Genomic DNA, 12,979 nt, shown 5'->3' with positions numbered 1-12,979 from the left:
TTAACCAATATCCAATTTTCAACATGCCTGGATTTTTTTTTAAAAGAGAGGTACCAAGTCACTTGCACAATCATTCAGGGAGAACAGACTGAATGGGATCAAAATATTAACCAAAAATCACAGATTCATATACATATCTCCCACTATTTATTTATTTATCCATAGCTATATTTTTCCTCAATCAGATTGGGTTCTCCTGTGCAAGAGTTCTGGCTGCATAACAGAGGGAGTATAATCTGTGATCAGGCAACTAAAACTGTCATAATTTTGTATGAACAAGCTTTCACACAGTTGAAAAAGCATTGTTTTAAGAAATACTCAAAAAAAATCATCATCAGAAGCATTTCAAATATGCATGAAAGGGCAACAGAGGGCAAGAGAAGAGAAATTACCATGTCTTAGGGAGGTAAGTGTAGTGGGAATCTTCTTTTCTCTACTGGATATTTTTAGCACAGCTCATGTCGTATAAGAAAACAATAGAGCCATTGCAAAGAAGCAGAATAATGGATGCCTTCCTTACCCAGGTGAAATAATTATGTAAAACTGGATTTACTTGACAGTCAGGGTTAAAGGACAGTTTCATCTAGGGAGATTGTAAGTTCTTATGAGAACGCATAGCTCTACTGAAAATTTCAGATAGGGAAGAAGCCAGCTGTTAGAAGGTCTAGCTATATGCATTTAAACTCCATTGTGAAATAGTCCCAGTCATACTATTACAAACAGGGCTGAGAAAACTCTGCTGTCGGTAACAATAAATAAGAATTTGAGAGATTATTTTTCAAATAATTCCTTTCATATTTTCATTGTCACAAAAGTCTTTAGGAGCAACATATGTTCTGTGCTAAGTTATTTCTTCTAGTGAAAAAAGTTGGAGAACCCTTTATCCTTTATCCACGGTCGTCTCTGTACTCCTAGTTCTGATATGTGACAACGTAATGCATCTCTCTAGATGTAAATTAACAAAGTCAAAATTAAGTCAGCATATAAGGATTACTGTTGCTAAACTAAGTATAAGGGCATGTTTGCTTTCAGTTTTAAAGAGTACCAAAAGTTTCCCATCTGTTGTCAATAGAAGGACAAACTGAACATCCAGCTGTGGTCTCCCTGTATGTCTTTTTGAAGCAATTCCCACACAGCACTAAAGTTTTACTCATCTTTCTACAGAACTTGAGGTATTTAAGTCTTTTATTAATAAGTGTATGCTTCACTTTGCCCTAATATTGCCTAAACTGTGGCAGCCCTCAGACACTGAAATATAAACTGCTATTTGCTGTTACTCTGGATAGTCTTATATGTAAGCAAAGATAAACGGCTTTAGGTATAGAATGACAACAAATAAAATAAAAATCAATTTGTTGAGGCAATGTTTCAGAGAAAGGAATGTCAAACTGTATATAAAAAAAAAACCAGCTCTCGATCCATTCCTAGCTAAAAATGTATTTTACATGCATGAGTATAAGTACATGTACAAATCTGTGTGTGCACTTTTGTGTATATTCACACACTGAAAACTAAAAGCATTCAAATAATTAGTTTTAATTAATTTAACTATATCATCAGAAATGACAATATCTCATGATAACTACTAATTAGTAATTGATGAACAAGTTTTGATTGAATTCATAGCACTGAATATATCAATATGCTGAGCAAGGGTCTTTTAATACAGCTGATCTCACAAAAAAACATAATTTTTTTTTATTCCCATAGCAAAAATGACACTCCATTATTACAATGGAAGTACTATCAGTCAGAAAGATTAGTTTAAAAACTTAACTTTTATATTTTATGAGTTTGGGAGCATTTGTCAATAAGACCTGAATTTCTGTTGATGCAGACTTTTTTTTTTTTTTTTGGTGCAGAATTTATAGTCATCATTTGCTTCTCCATGTCTTGCAATGTCATTATTTATACCATCTGTTGTATGTGATCTGCAGGGAACCAGCAAGTTAGGCAACTTTATTTTGCTGACGAATAGCAGAGATGATTCACTAAATAGGTTAAGCTATATGAGCTAAGAAACAGGAGATTTTAGATAAACTTGGTATGTGAAGTGTATTTTCATTACGAAAATGAAATGTTCACTCAAAGAACATTAAGTACAATTAGAGGTCTTTAGATTTTATTGCCAATAAGAAATAAGAAAAAATATATCATGATTATTTTAGATAAGACCATAAACATGACTAGTTTGGGGATCAATTTAAAACATGCATCCAAAATATATTTGTATATTTCTTTATATTATCAGATTAGTGTTGAAATACCTCAACATCCAAGAATAGTTGTGTTAACTAAGAGTTTGCACTGATTACTGTCATTGGTTTTTAAATAAACTTAATGGTAGAGCATGACCAAATCCAAACCATACAATTCAAGCTTAATGGTACTGATTTTTTTCATAAGCTCCACTCACTTGTTATAGGAAACAGTAGACATTTTGGTATACTTATAAGAATATCAGATATCCTGATATATATTTTTGTTAGAGGGGGAACAGAACTTCTGTAGATTACAACAGGGACTATGATTTGAGAACAATTAAAAGAGATTCCCAGCACATTAAAAGTAGGCTTATACAAAGTAATTTATGTAAATAAATTGATTAGGTAACATTCAGAGTTGGTGCAAATTTAATGTTAAGAGGCACTCAAGTAAATTCCATTCATAAGAGTGAGACAAGCAAGATCAGCCTCTTAGCTGAAATGACAACATATTTATCTCACTATGGAACACTTGAATTTTACTGATACTTGATTATATAAACAGCTGATGTAACTGCTAGCCAGCCACCTAGTCTGTGTCCATCTACACTCACGATGGATATCAAAGATTCTCAGGAGTTTATAAGCTCCCAATGTGACTCAATTAACAGGTGGCCAGGAATCATAAAGTTCTGTTTTAAGCATTCTGACAGGTAAAATCATGTCCAAAAAAAGAAGTCACTCTACTAAGAAAATGCGTATTTTACAATGTATCATTGTTTACTACTGTGATTAAAAATTGGGCATGACTCCTCATGATAAATGATCCTGGAACAATTGTTAAAGGCAGTAAGTGGTTCCAAATCTAGAAATTATGCAATGATTCAAAGACATTCCTTGGCCTTTCAGCAATATTTTTAAAGAGGGGAATTGATTGCATTTCTTTAGTTACATATAACTGCTTAATGACAAGTCATTACACATGAAAATGAAGTACATTAATGACAATGTTTTTTGAGTGTTCATTAACACTAGAAAGTTATCCTGGATCAAAGCAGACTATTAATCATAAGAGCTACTTTTAAACAATGCTACCTGTGACTCTGCCTATTCCAGAAGCCAATGTCACATTAGAAGGACATGAAACCACTTTCAGCTATTTCTGAATAAATCCACCAGTAAACAAGCCCTTTTAGCCTATCTTCTACTCTGCCAGATTGTCCAATAAACAAATTTGGTCAATAAAAACAAAATGTTCTCTTAAAAAGTTAAAAAAGTCACAGCTGACAAACACAATGTAACTTCTAAACAACTCCTTAGTTTCATGTCCTGTCTCTCTCCTCCTCCCACAGATCCAGCTTGCAAGATGCTGACCAGTAATGAGATACACCACACATCCATCACACCCACTGTCTCAGGGGGAGGTGAGAGCACACAGGCTCTCTGGCAAGACTGTGTTCAAACTATGGATATAAAACTCAGAGGAAGGCAGCGTAATATATGATGAGAATTTATCATTCCTGATACAGCTCCTGGCTTCCACCCTGCCGTAAGTAGGCTGAAGAAATACTAAAACAGTGAACACCAACAACATCCGGGTACAGATTGTTCCCTGGAAGGGAAGCAGTCAAACAGACAGTAGTTTCATAGGAATATGTTACAACTGCTGCACAGCAGCTTATGAGAAAGCCTGAAAGCTGTTGGAAGGGGTCTTGTGCTATTGTTCCCACAGGAGCCAGTTGTTATGGTGCCACTGGCCTACTTCACTACCGTGTGTTTTACACTTCTAACTCTCGCAGTGCGCCTCAACATTAAATTTAAATCAACTCTGAATGTTACCCAAACTATTTATTTATATAAATTATTTTCTACAAGCCTACTCTTTATGTACTGGGAGGCTCCTTTAATCATTCTCATTTCATAGTTCCTGCAATCTCCAATGCTCTAGTTGTACATTTTTTCCCTCCAACATATATCATGATATCCACACCTTATGTATACATCAAAATTTCTACCATTTCCAATAGCAAGTAGATTGCACGTTCTCAAACCCAGATGCAAAATTAAAAGGGAAAAGGTAATAAATATTGCAAAGAACATAAAAGAAAAAAAAATCGTGATTGCAATTATTGTACAATAAGAATTTACGCCATATTTTCCATTTATTGTAGCTGTTTATATAAGAGTCCTAACTTTATAGCTTAGCATGAAGGACACAAAGGTAGCAGAGGGAAAGTGGCAGTGTATGAGATACCTTCTTTAAATTCAGAAGATAAGCTATCATATCAACATATTTATTAAAAAAAACCATGATCAAGATTACAGAGCTTGAATACATGAAGTGAGATATTCAGCTTCAACAGCCTAAGAAACTTCCAAGGATAGTTCCAAGGAAAACATTGCCATTGGCCTCATTCAGCTTAGGAGAGAGCCAGAACTAAGATGTCATTGCCTTATTCAAGCCAAATGAACTGAAATAAATGGGAAAACTGAATGTGATTATGGTAGGCAGAATTTTAAAACAGAACTGAGTAATTCTTATTTTAAATTATTTTGACTGAGTATTTTTATTTTCAATTAAAAATATATAAAGAAAAGTAGAAACTAAAAACGTGGGAGCTTGAACCCACCTCAGTTTCTGTTTCCTTGAGGGACACGATCGAGTTATAAACACAAGAAGTAGTTTTACAATGTCTACCATTAAGACAACTGTATTTATTGTATTTTAATAGAAAAATGTTGCTGCTGACTCAGGTTTTATTTCATGTACTTAAACTTAGCCCTGTGATATTTTGCAACTAGAAACATTGCAGTCATGCCAAAGCACGAAGAACTATAAAATGCAACCCATTAAAAAAATACAACAACCTGAAACCAATTCATTAAGTAACTGGCAAAGTGAAATGGCAAAGCAAACAAACCACATCAATGGTGAAAATGCACCAAAAAAAAATTAAATATTAAATTGGCTTATATTTTAGTCATCTGAGATATATAAGCAACACAGATAAGGGTTTTTTAAGAATATATGACTTTAATTTTGTCCCTTGAATGATAAATTTACAATGAAAATGACATGTCCACCATAATTTTTAAATACAATGTTGTTACTACTGCTTTCCTGAAAATGCCTTTCCATTATATTTGCTTGTCGCAGAGGAGTAAATTTGACAAAAATAAATTCTTATGCACATCCACCCTTAGGGGATTCATAGTAAAATGAAACATTTAAAATTAAATAAATGTTGATAAAAATTCTATAAAATAAACATTCCTTCCAGATCTCCTCAAACAAAATTTTTCTCAGCATATTAGTAAACCACTTACAAAAAACCCAAAAAAACCCCGCCAAACCAAAAAAATAAACTTAAAAAACTGAAGAAAAAGGATATGTTTATTGAGAATGAGGCAAAGGGATACAATTGACATTGGCCTGATATTTTACCTCTTGTTGATTTGGTATATAATTTTCTCAGAGTTCGATATTGATGTCAGTCCACCCCTAGAACTTTGAGGCCATTTGTGTTGGGAAGAGCAGACGCAGCAAATGTATGCATGGCACCTCTGCCAACTTCTGGAGCATTTGTTGATCCTCTGAGGCCGCTCACCCTAAGGTTGTCAAGGATGCTTGTGTCTACTCCTCCAATACTTGCCACGGACAGCTCAAGTAGAGATGGTTTTACTTAATTTGGAAGAGGAAAAATTTGCTCTGCCATCTCTCTGTGCTCCCCCAATGTGTACTCAAGCATTAGTGGACAAATATATCAAACAAATATCAGATAAAAACACCCAAAATATGGTAATGCAAAGAAAGTATATATTTTAGGGTATGGCCAGAGAAGATATTCAAAGCCTCCACTGTTGCTTCTAGAAATGTCAGGACAATTCAGAAATGTCAGTTCCTTTATCAGTTTCCAGATTGTAATTGAAGGATCATGTAGCTCTCTCGCTCTTTCTCTCTTTCTCTCTCTCTCTAAATAGGTCTATAAAGATCAGCTGGAAAGTGCAGACAGAAATTGTTCACTGGTTAGCTTTACTTAGAGCTACAGGGTATATATGTGCTTTGTTTTGTCTTATTGATCAATCTAGCTTACATTTTTAGCACACACAAACAAAAATCAGGAAAAATTAAAAGTTGATGAAAAACACGAACAACACAAATAAGGTTCCAATCGTGCAAATTTTGCTTCACTGGATAAAGCACTTCTTGACACAGTAATGTCCAGAATCCCCCTCCCCCAGAAAAATACAGGACTGAGACTGAAGCCATTCTTTTTTTTTTTCCTTTTTTTTCTTTTCTTTTTTTTTTTTTTGTTTTTTTTTCCTTACGGCTATACAACACAAAGAAATAAAGTATGGAAGAACACCTCATTGGTCTGAACACTCCATTCTTCTGGCTCTGGAGTGAGCCTTTGACAAAGCGATTCTGTGGTCCGAGTTATTTGTTTCATTGGTACAACAACAAGATAAAGTAAAAGAGAAAAAAATGAAAGAGAGGAAAAAATAAAAAGAATAAGAAAGTCAATGATCCCAACAATAAAATCCAAAATTGACTTTACAATCACAGGTACAAATTGCTCAGGTCGATAATTTCATTTCTCCTAAAGATCACTGTCGTCTAAAACTAATTAGAGGCGCAGGTTCCGAGGAATTGTCAATATTCAAAGCAAATGTTGGAGCTTAGAAGGTTATCATTCTTCTACTGTGACAGTCTGACGGGGTGACTGAAAATATTGTCATGTGCTGCCAAGTTCAGGGTGTCATTAACAATTGAATCCTTGCTCCGGCTCATGGATCTGTCTCCTATTTGGCCTTCTTTTATAGTGGAAAGACTAAGAAGCCGGAAAAGGTTGAATATTTCCACCCTCCCATGAGGTTACCCCTTTCCAGTTTGAGATGCACTTTGTCTTCTCTTTCCATGAGGAGCAAGACCCCATTGCTGGCTGCTTCTCTGGTGACGTCCTGATCCCCTGCAAAAGCTGAAATCACTGGGTAGCCGTTTTGCATTAAACTTACCTAAAAAGTGCAAAGAGACAGAATCTGAGTTTTCTCAATACTGTCAATGATTTTTTTCTTTTTTGCCCTGAGCACATCACTAAACTTTTGTACAGGTCACAATATAGGTTGAATTAAGCTAAGGAAATAGGCAATGCATGATTTCTGTCATGTATGCAGACCCCTTTAAAAATAACCCGCAATCTTTTTCTTCAACTTTTGGGATGTTTTTAAAATATGAGTCTAGAAACGAGTATTTGAAGAAAAAAAAAATAAAGAAAAGAAAATAAAAGGAAGGACAGCATCTTCTTTTGATTAGAACCCACCTGGATGGTTTGTCTGTTATAGACCTTGACCACGTGGAAACTGAAACTATATATCCCTTTTCTTGGTGCTACAAATATACTGGAAGTAAGATCAAAATGGTTGCCAATATTAACTAATACCTGGAATGTAAACAAATAAAACAGAACAAAGAAAAGGAGAGAGAGAAAGAGAGAAATCAGAGAAATCAGACTCCACCTTAGAGAAGCACCAGCAAAAATCTGACATGAGCTCAATGACCAACATAAAGCATAGTCAAAATGGCATTTGCAGCACAATTAAAAGTGCATGGCAGGGGAATGGAGTCAAGTTACAGAGGCATTTAACAGGCATCAGAGTTAATAAAGCAATTTAGTTGCACAAAAATGATCTCCAAAGCCTGTTAGATGAAGTGCAAGTGTCCACACTGAGCTGTCAATAAAGCAAAGGTGGCAGAAGGAGGAGGGGGAGGAGTGTGAAATGGAGGGAAGAAGGGAGGGGAAAAAAGGTAGGAAAAAATACCAAAAGTCATTAGTTCATAATGGAAATGTATTTTTTTAGACAGAACTACTGAAATCAGAGCTGGCCTCGAGTTTAATAGGGTATAGAATTAAAACTGCACTACAGAGAGGGGCAAAGGCAGAAAGAGGATGCTCAGCAACAGCAACATCTGCCAGTTCATGTCTCTCTGTCCCTCTGGAGGGCTGTGCCACTTGGCCCACATGCTCCTCAGGAGGCTGGGGTGGGCCTGCTCCTTCTTCCCGGCAATAATCTTAATTTTTCATATATTTCAATGTTTTTTTGAAACAAAAAAAAAAAACCGAAAAAAAACCCCAAAAAAACAATAGCAAAAACAAAACAAAAACAAACAAACAAAACCCCCCCAAAACCCAAACAAAAATTAAAAAAGAAAAAGAAAAAAAGAGGAAGAGTTGAGCACTCCGGCAGATGCACAAAGTCGCATTCGGAAGCGGCGGCCGCACCCTGCCGATCTGACAGGAACCTGGCCTCGGTTCATCCTCTGGAGCCTTGTCCAGGCTCCTGTCGCGGGGAGCAGTTTGGCTCCAAAGGCACGGGCGGCGGGCAGAGAAGAACCTGAGGCTCGGTGGCGATACCGTCCGGCGAGCGGGTGTGCGCCCGAGCCGTGCCCACCCCCGGGGCACGCCCGTCACGCTCAGCTTGCAGGCTAAAACTGTGCTTTAGTGAAAAAAATAGGAAGCAGGAGAAAAAACAAAAACAATAACAAAAACAACAAAAAAAAAGCCACAAAAAAAACCCCCACCACACCATCGCCCCCCACCCCCCAAATCCCAAGCTTTTCCTCTCAAACAGCGAAAGTCTACAGTTTCCCTAAAAAAAACCTTATTGCGGGAGCACCGAGAAAACGCCTTCAAACTCCTAGGGACTGCACATTGCCGGGTAAAGCAACTAAAATATACTATATATTTAGCAAGTTGGGGGTTGAATTTTTGTTGTTTTGGGGTTTTTTTTCCTACTGATCTAATTTTATGAGCTCTTGAGTGCGACGAATGGCTGTGCAAACTCATTAGGAAGGACAGGTAGACAGATAAATGACAACCAGACTGGTAAAAAACCAAACAAATAACCTAAAAAACAACAAACAAACAAGCACAGAGAAAGCAGTATGCTAATTTTGGCTGACTCTGCAATACTAGTTCAGAAGTCAGAAGCGGTAGGAAAAAAGGAAATTTCACCGCAAAAATAAAGTGAATGGACGGGGTTTGGTCTCCGGGAGGGGAGCGGTGCGACGAGGCAGGGGAAGGGGCAGGACAAGCAGAGAAGGCTGTTCGCTGCTCTGCCCGGCGTGTGCCGTGCGGGATAAAACCATTCCGATATAGCCCGCCGGGGACACCGTTTGACTCGTCTGATAACGCGGGAAACACCCTCTTCTTCCTCATCCCTCCCTCCCTGTGAGAGATGCTGTGACATTGCCAAATGCGTTCCGAACAGGTAGATCGGTGACTCCTCATCGGTACCTCTTTGAGTTTGCACCGAAGGAGGGATGGCCACCCTTCCCCCGGGTCGTTCCTGGCTGGCCGAGGCAATCCTTGGCTGCAAGGCGCCCCCGCACGCGTCCGAGGCACAGACTTTCACGTTACAGCTCTTTCCGTACTAGCGATTGTGACCGGACAAGAAGCCAGCGTGTTCACCCCCGGTACCACCCTAGCAAAGCCCCGCAGCTACCTAAAAGAACTTTCCAAAGTCTTTCTGGGCCGTTGAGACGTGAAGTTGCTATTGAGCGGGTAGGTCGGGATTAAAAGATGGAACGGGAAGCAGGAGGACAATACGCGTACAGCCAGGGGGAGGCAGGGGCGGGGGATGTCCGCGCAGGGCGCGGAGACAAGCGGTAGCGAAGGCGAAGCAGGCGGCGCCTGACCTGGTCGAAGTAGATGGTCATGGTGCGGTTGCTCATCTCGGAGGGCTCGTGGTTGGTGCTGCGGGTGGCCGAGAAGGCCACCTTGGCGCTGCCCGAGCGCACCGAGATCCCCAGGGAGGAGGTGATGGCGCCGTCGGCCGAGGGGCTGGAGTCGCAGACCACCAGGCACTTCCCCTCCAGGACGATGGGCTCCGTGTCGTTCTGCGCCCGCACCGGGCACCCGGCGGGCAGCAGCAGCAGCAGCAGCGGCAGCGCCGCCGCCAGGCAGCAGGAGCAGCCGCCCGCCGGCTCCGGCAGCGCCCCCCGCCGCCGCCGCCCCATGCCCGGCGCCGGACCGCCGCCGCCGCCGCTCCGGATGGCCGCCGACATGCGGGCGCCCCGCGCCGCCGCCGCGGGGAGGCGGAGGGGGCTGCGCGCCTGCTGCCGCCCAGGCGCCCTGCGGCCAGCGCTCTGCGGGACGGCGGCTGGGCAGCGGCGGCTGCGGCCGCGCCTTCCTCCCCTTCTTCTCCTCCTCCGCCTCCTCCTCTGCGCGGGGCGAGGGAACCTTCTCAGAGGGCGGGCGGCACGCAGCAGCCTGCCAAGGGGAAAGGCGGCGGTGAAGCACAGCAGCGGGCAGGCGGGAGCCGGCACCGCGCCGCCCGGAGGGCTGCCCCTCCCCGCCCCCGGCGCCCCAGCGAGTACAACAGGTCTGGGAGACACCTGGCTGCCCGGTGTTCCCTCTTTCTCCGGTTCCCCAGCAGCCTGACGTACTCCGAGGGGGGAGGAGGGGGCAGCGCTTCATCCCCAACCCCCCGGCGGAGCATCCTGCGGGTGCCTCGGGCAGCCTCTTTCCAGCCCCACAACCAATGGAGTCTCCAACACCCGGCTCCACTTCTCCCCACAGACCCACTATTAACTACATCTGCGAGCCTGGTTTATATCCGTCTCCTAACGCCCTAGTCACCACGGAAGGAGATTTTATTCTTGTTACAAGTACCGCGCCCTGTCTCCCCTCGATGGAGCTGCCCCGCTATCTGTAGAGTTCGCTGGCGGCCGGGGAGCCCCGAACCCCGCGCTCCCGCCCCGGCCGGGCTCTGGAAGCCGCCGCCGCCCTTCTCCCGCCTGGGGGCTGCCGCGCTCGGGTACCGATTTGTACTTCGCAACCTTCTGTGCCCCAGGCCAGGCTACCACCACTGCTGCCGACCCCGGCGACTCCCTAAACTCGCGACAAGGAGGCAGCTGGCTCGGTTATCCCCCGGTTACCACCCCGGCATGCACACATATCGCAGGAGTCAAAGCCTCACACGGCTTCTCCCTCTGAAGTTGCATCTCAGTTATTCCCGTTCACTGGAACACCCGGTGATCTCGCTCCTGGGAGGTCGCCCCTACACTTCCCCAGAGGCATCTCTACGATTGCCCTAACCCCGCACCTTACTCTTGCTATCATTTAAAATGATATTTTGCGAAAAGAACAGCCGGCGGGGAGGAGAACGGCTTTTTTACCTGGAAGGTCCATGACGGGAGAGACGCGTTGGCTAGATAGCTCGTCCGTGAACTTGTATAGCTTAGAGAAAATGAGCCGAGATTGCGCTGGCAGAAAGAAAAGGAAACAGGAGTCGCCTCTTTCTCTCCCGCCCATTGCCAATAATCATCCCCCCTCCCGCCAGCCGCTACCACCACCACCCCTCTTCCTCCCTCCTCCCCTCTTCTCGGGCACACACGCACACACACACACACGCGCACAGGCACCCGTCAGGGATTCAGACACCGGGACCAGAGCGAAGTGCTGCCACAGCACCGCCGGCCATGCTGCACCCCAGTCCTTGCCCCGGCCAGGCACCCCTGCGCCTTGGAGCCGCACCCCGACACATGGCAAGCAGCAGCGACAAGCCGCGATGTTCCCACTGGGACGGCCTCCCCGGTGTCACCGGAGGCAGGGAAGAGCCGTGCCGCCTCGCCCCTCTCCTCCCCGCCATTATTTCTACTTGAACCCGTCGTGCTAAGACGCCCCCGCTCCAACATGCCACCGACGCCTTAGCGCTCACCGGCTGCCGCTGCGGCCGGACCACGCGGCATCACTCACTGGGAGCTGTTTGGAATTCACAGACTTTCATTCTGACAACCACAATCACTAAAAAGGACATGTTGTTTGGGGCACTTGGGGCCCTAAGGCTGCGCCCCGCACACCGCAAGGCCCCATTCCCACGCTGGTACCCGCACACCTCGGTGCCCAAAGTTCGGCGGCGGCTCCCCTTTTATTGCTATATTTCTTCCCCGGGTCATCCTGATTCCCGGCGCGCCCCCAGACCCGCTCCTGAACCGTCCACAGACCCGCTCCCTGAGCCGTTTCAGGACTCTGGGACTTTCAGGACTCTGGGACTTTCTTCCCGACTCGATCCCGAACCGAACCCGTTCCCAAGCCCGCTCCAGTCCCAGGGCTCGCTCCCAGCCCAGCTCCCAGCCGCTCTCCCGGCCCAGGCTCTCCCTCTCCCGCTCCCGGTTCCACCCGCGGCTCCGCTCCAAGCGCGGTCGCGAGGCGCCACCTGGCGGCGGCTTGAGGCGAGCCGCGGAGCCACGGGGCTGCGAGGGACAGAGGGCAGGGAGGGACAGAGGGAACAGGGCGGGACAGCGGGAGCAGGGAGGGACAGAGGGGGCAGGGAGGGACAGAGGGAACAGGGCGGGACAGAGGGAGCAGGGAGGGACAGAGGGAACGAGGGATAGAGGGGGCAAGGAGAGTCGCACCCCAGCAGGGGAGGGAGGAGGGAAATCCCCAAAGGGCAGAACGCTCGGCTGAGGAGCTGAGCGGTCGCCCCCTCTCGCTGCCTGGGTGAGCTGGGCTTGTAGGTCGCCCCTGCCTTGCGGAGCGGTAGCGACGATGTCTGTCACAGCCAAGGTTATCATCAGATGTTGCTGGCTGCGAATGTTTCGTGCTCCTCAGCTCGCGGGGCTGCTGCTGAGAGGTTATCAGGAATGCGAGGGAGGGTAAGGCAGAGCCCTGGCGATGGCAGTTTTGAGAAACACCATTGCATTTTGATGCATTTCTCTCAATTGTAAGCTGGGTTTTTCATTGCATATGGCGTTTTCCTAGAGATCCTGAAAC

The 12,979-nt window shown here is 44.5% G+C and overlaps 1 protein-coding gene across 3 annotated transcripts; it reads right to left on the bottom strand.

Moving 5' to 3' along the window:
- Positions 1–5,580: 5,580 nt before the first annotated feature.
- CBLN2 (cerebellin 2 precursor) lies at positions 5,581–11,988 on the bottom strand. 3 transcript variants are annotated; one of them, XM_038129725.1, is made up of 5 exons: positions 11,741–11,988; positions 11,383–11,469; positions 9,901–10,474; positions 7,526–7,645; positions 5,581–7,220 (listed from the first exon to the last, which is right to left on the bottom strand). In XM_038129725.1, exons 3-5 carry the CDS (start codon positions 10,267–10,269, stop codon positions 7,023–7,025), a joined length of 687 nt encoding a protein of 228 aa, XP_037985653.1. In that variant the 5' UTR covers positions 10,270–10,474; positions 11,383–11,469; positions 11,741–11,988; the 3' UTR covers positions 5,581–7,022. The 3 variants fall into 3 exon arrangements, with proteins under 3 accessions (XP_037985653.1, XP_037985655.1, XP_037985654.1); XM_038129727.1 differs by lacking the exon at positions 11,741–11,988 and adding an exon at positions 11,629–11,691; XM_038129726.1 differs by lacking the exon at positions 11,741–11,988 and adding an exon at positions 11,623–11,641.
- Between the last annotated feature and the right edge of the window lie 991 nt (positions 11,989–12,979).

The sequence above is a fragment of the Motacilla alba genome, chromosome 2 (assembly GCF_015832195.1).
Source record: "Motacilla alba alba isolate MOTALB_02 chromosome 2, Motacilla_alba_V1.0_pri, whole genome shotgun sequence".
NCBI classification, from domain to species: domain Eukaryota; kingdom Metazoa; phylum Chordata; class Aves; order Passeriformes; family Motacillidae; genus Motacilla; species Motacilla alba.
The sequence above is the reverse complement of the archived record's forward strand: the minus strand, read 5'-3'. Positions and strand labels throughout refer to the sequence as shown.

Excerpts from the sequence above, each read along its gene's own strand:
- CBLN2 (XM_038129725.1), bottom strand. The coding sequence starts at position 10,269 with ATGTCGGCGGCCATCCGGAGCGGCGGCGGCGGCGGTCCGGCGCCGGGC. Across the intron at positions 7,646-9,900 it reads TGACCATCTACTTCGACCAG|GTATTAGTTAATATTGGCAA; the intron begins GTCAGGCGCCGC and ends TTTACATTCCAG. Across the intron at positions 7,221-7,525 it reads ATAACAGACAAACCATCCAG|GTAAGTTTAATGCAAAACGG; the intron begins GTGGGTTCTAAT and ends TGCACTTTTTAG.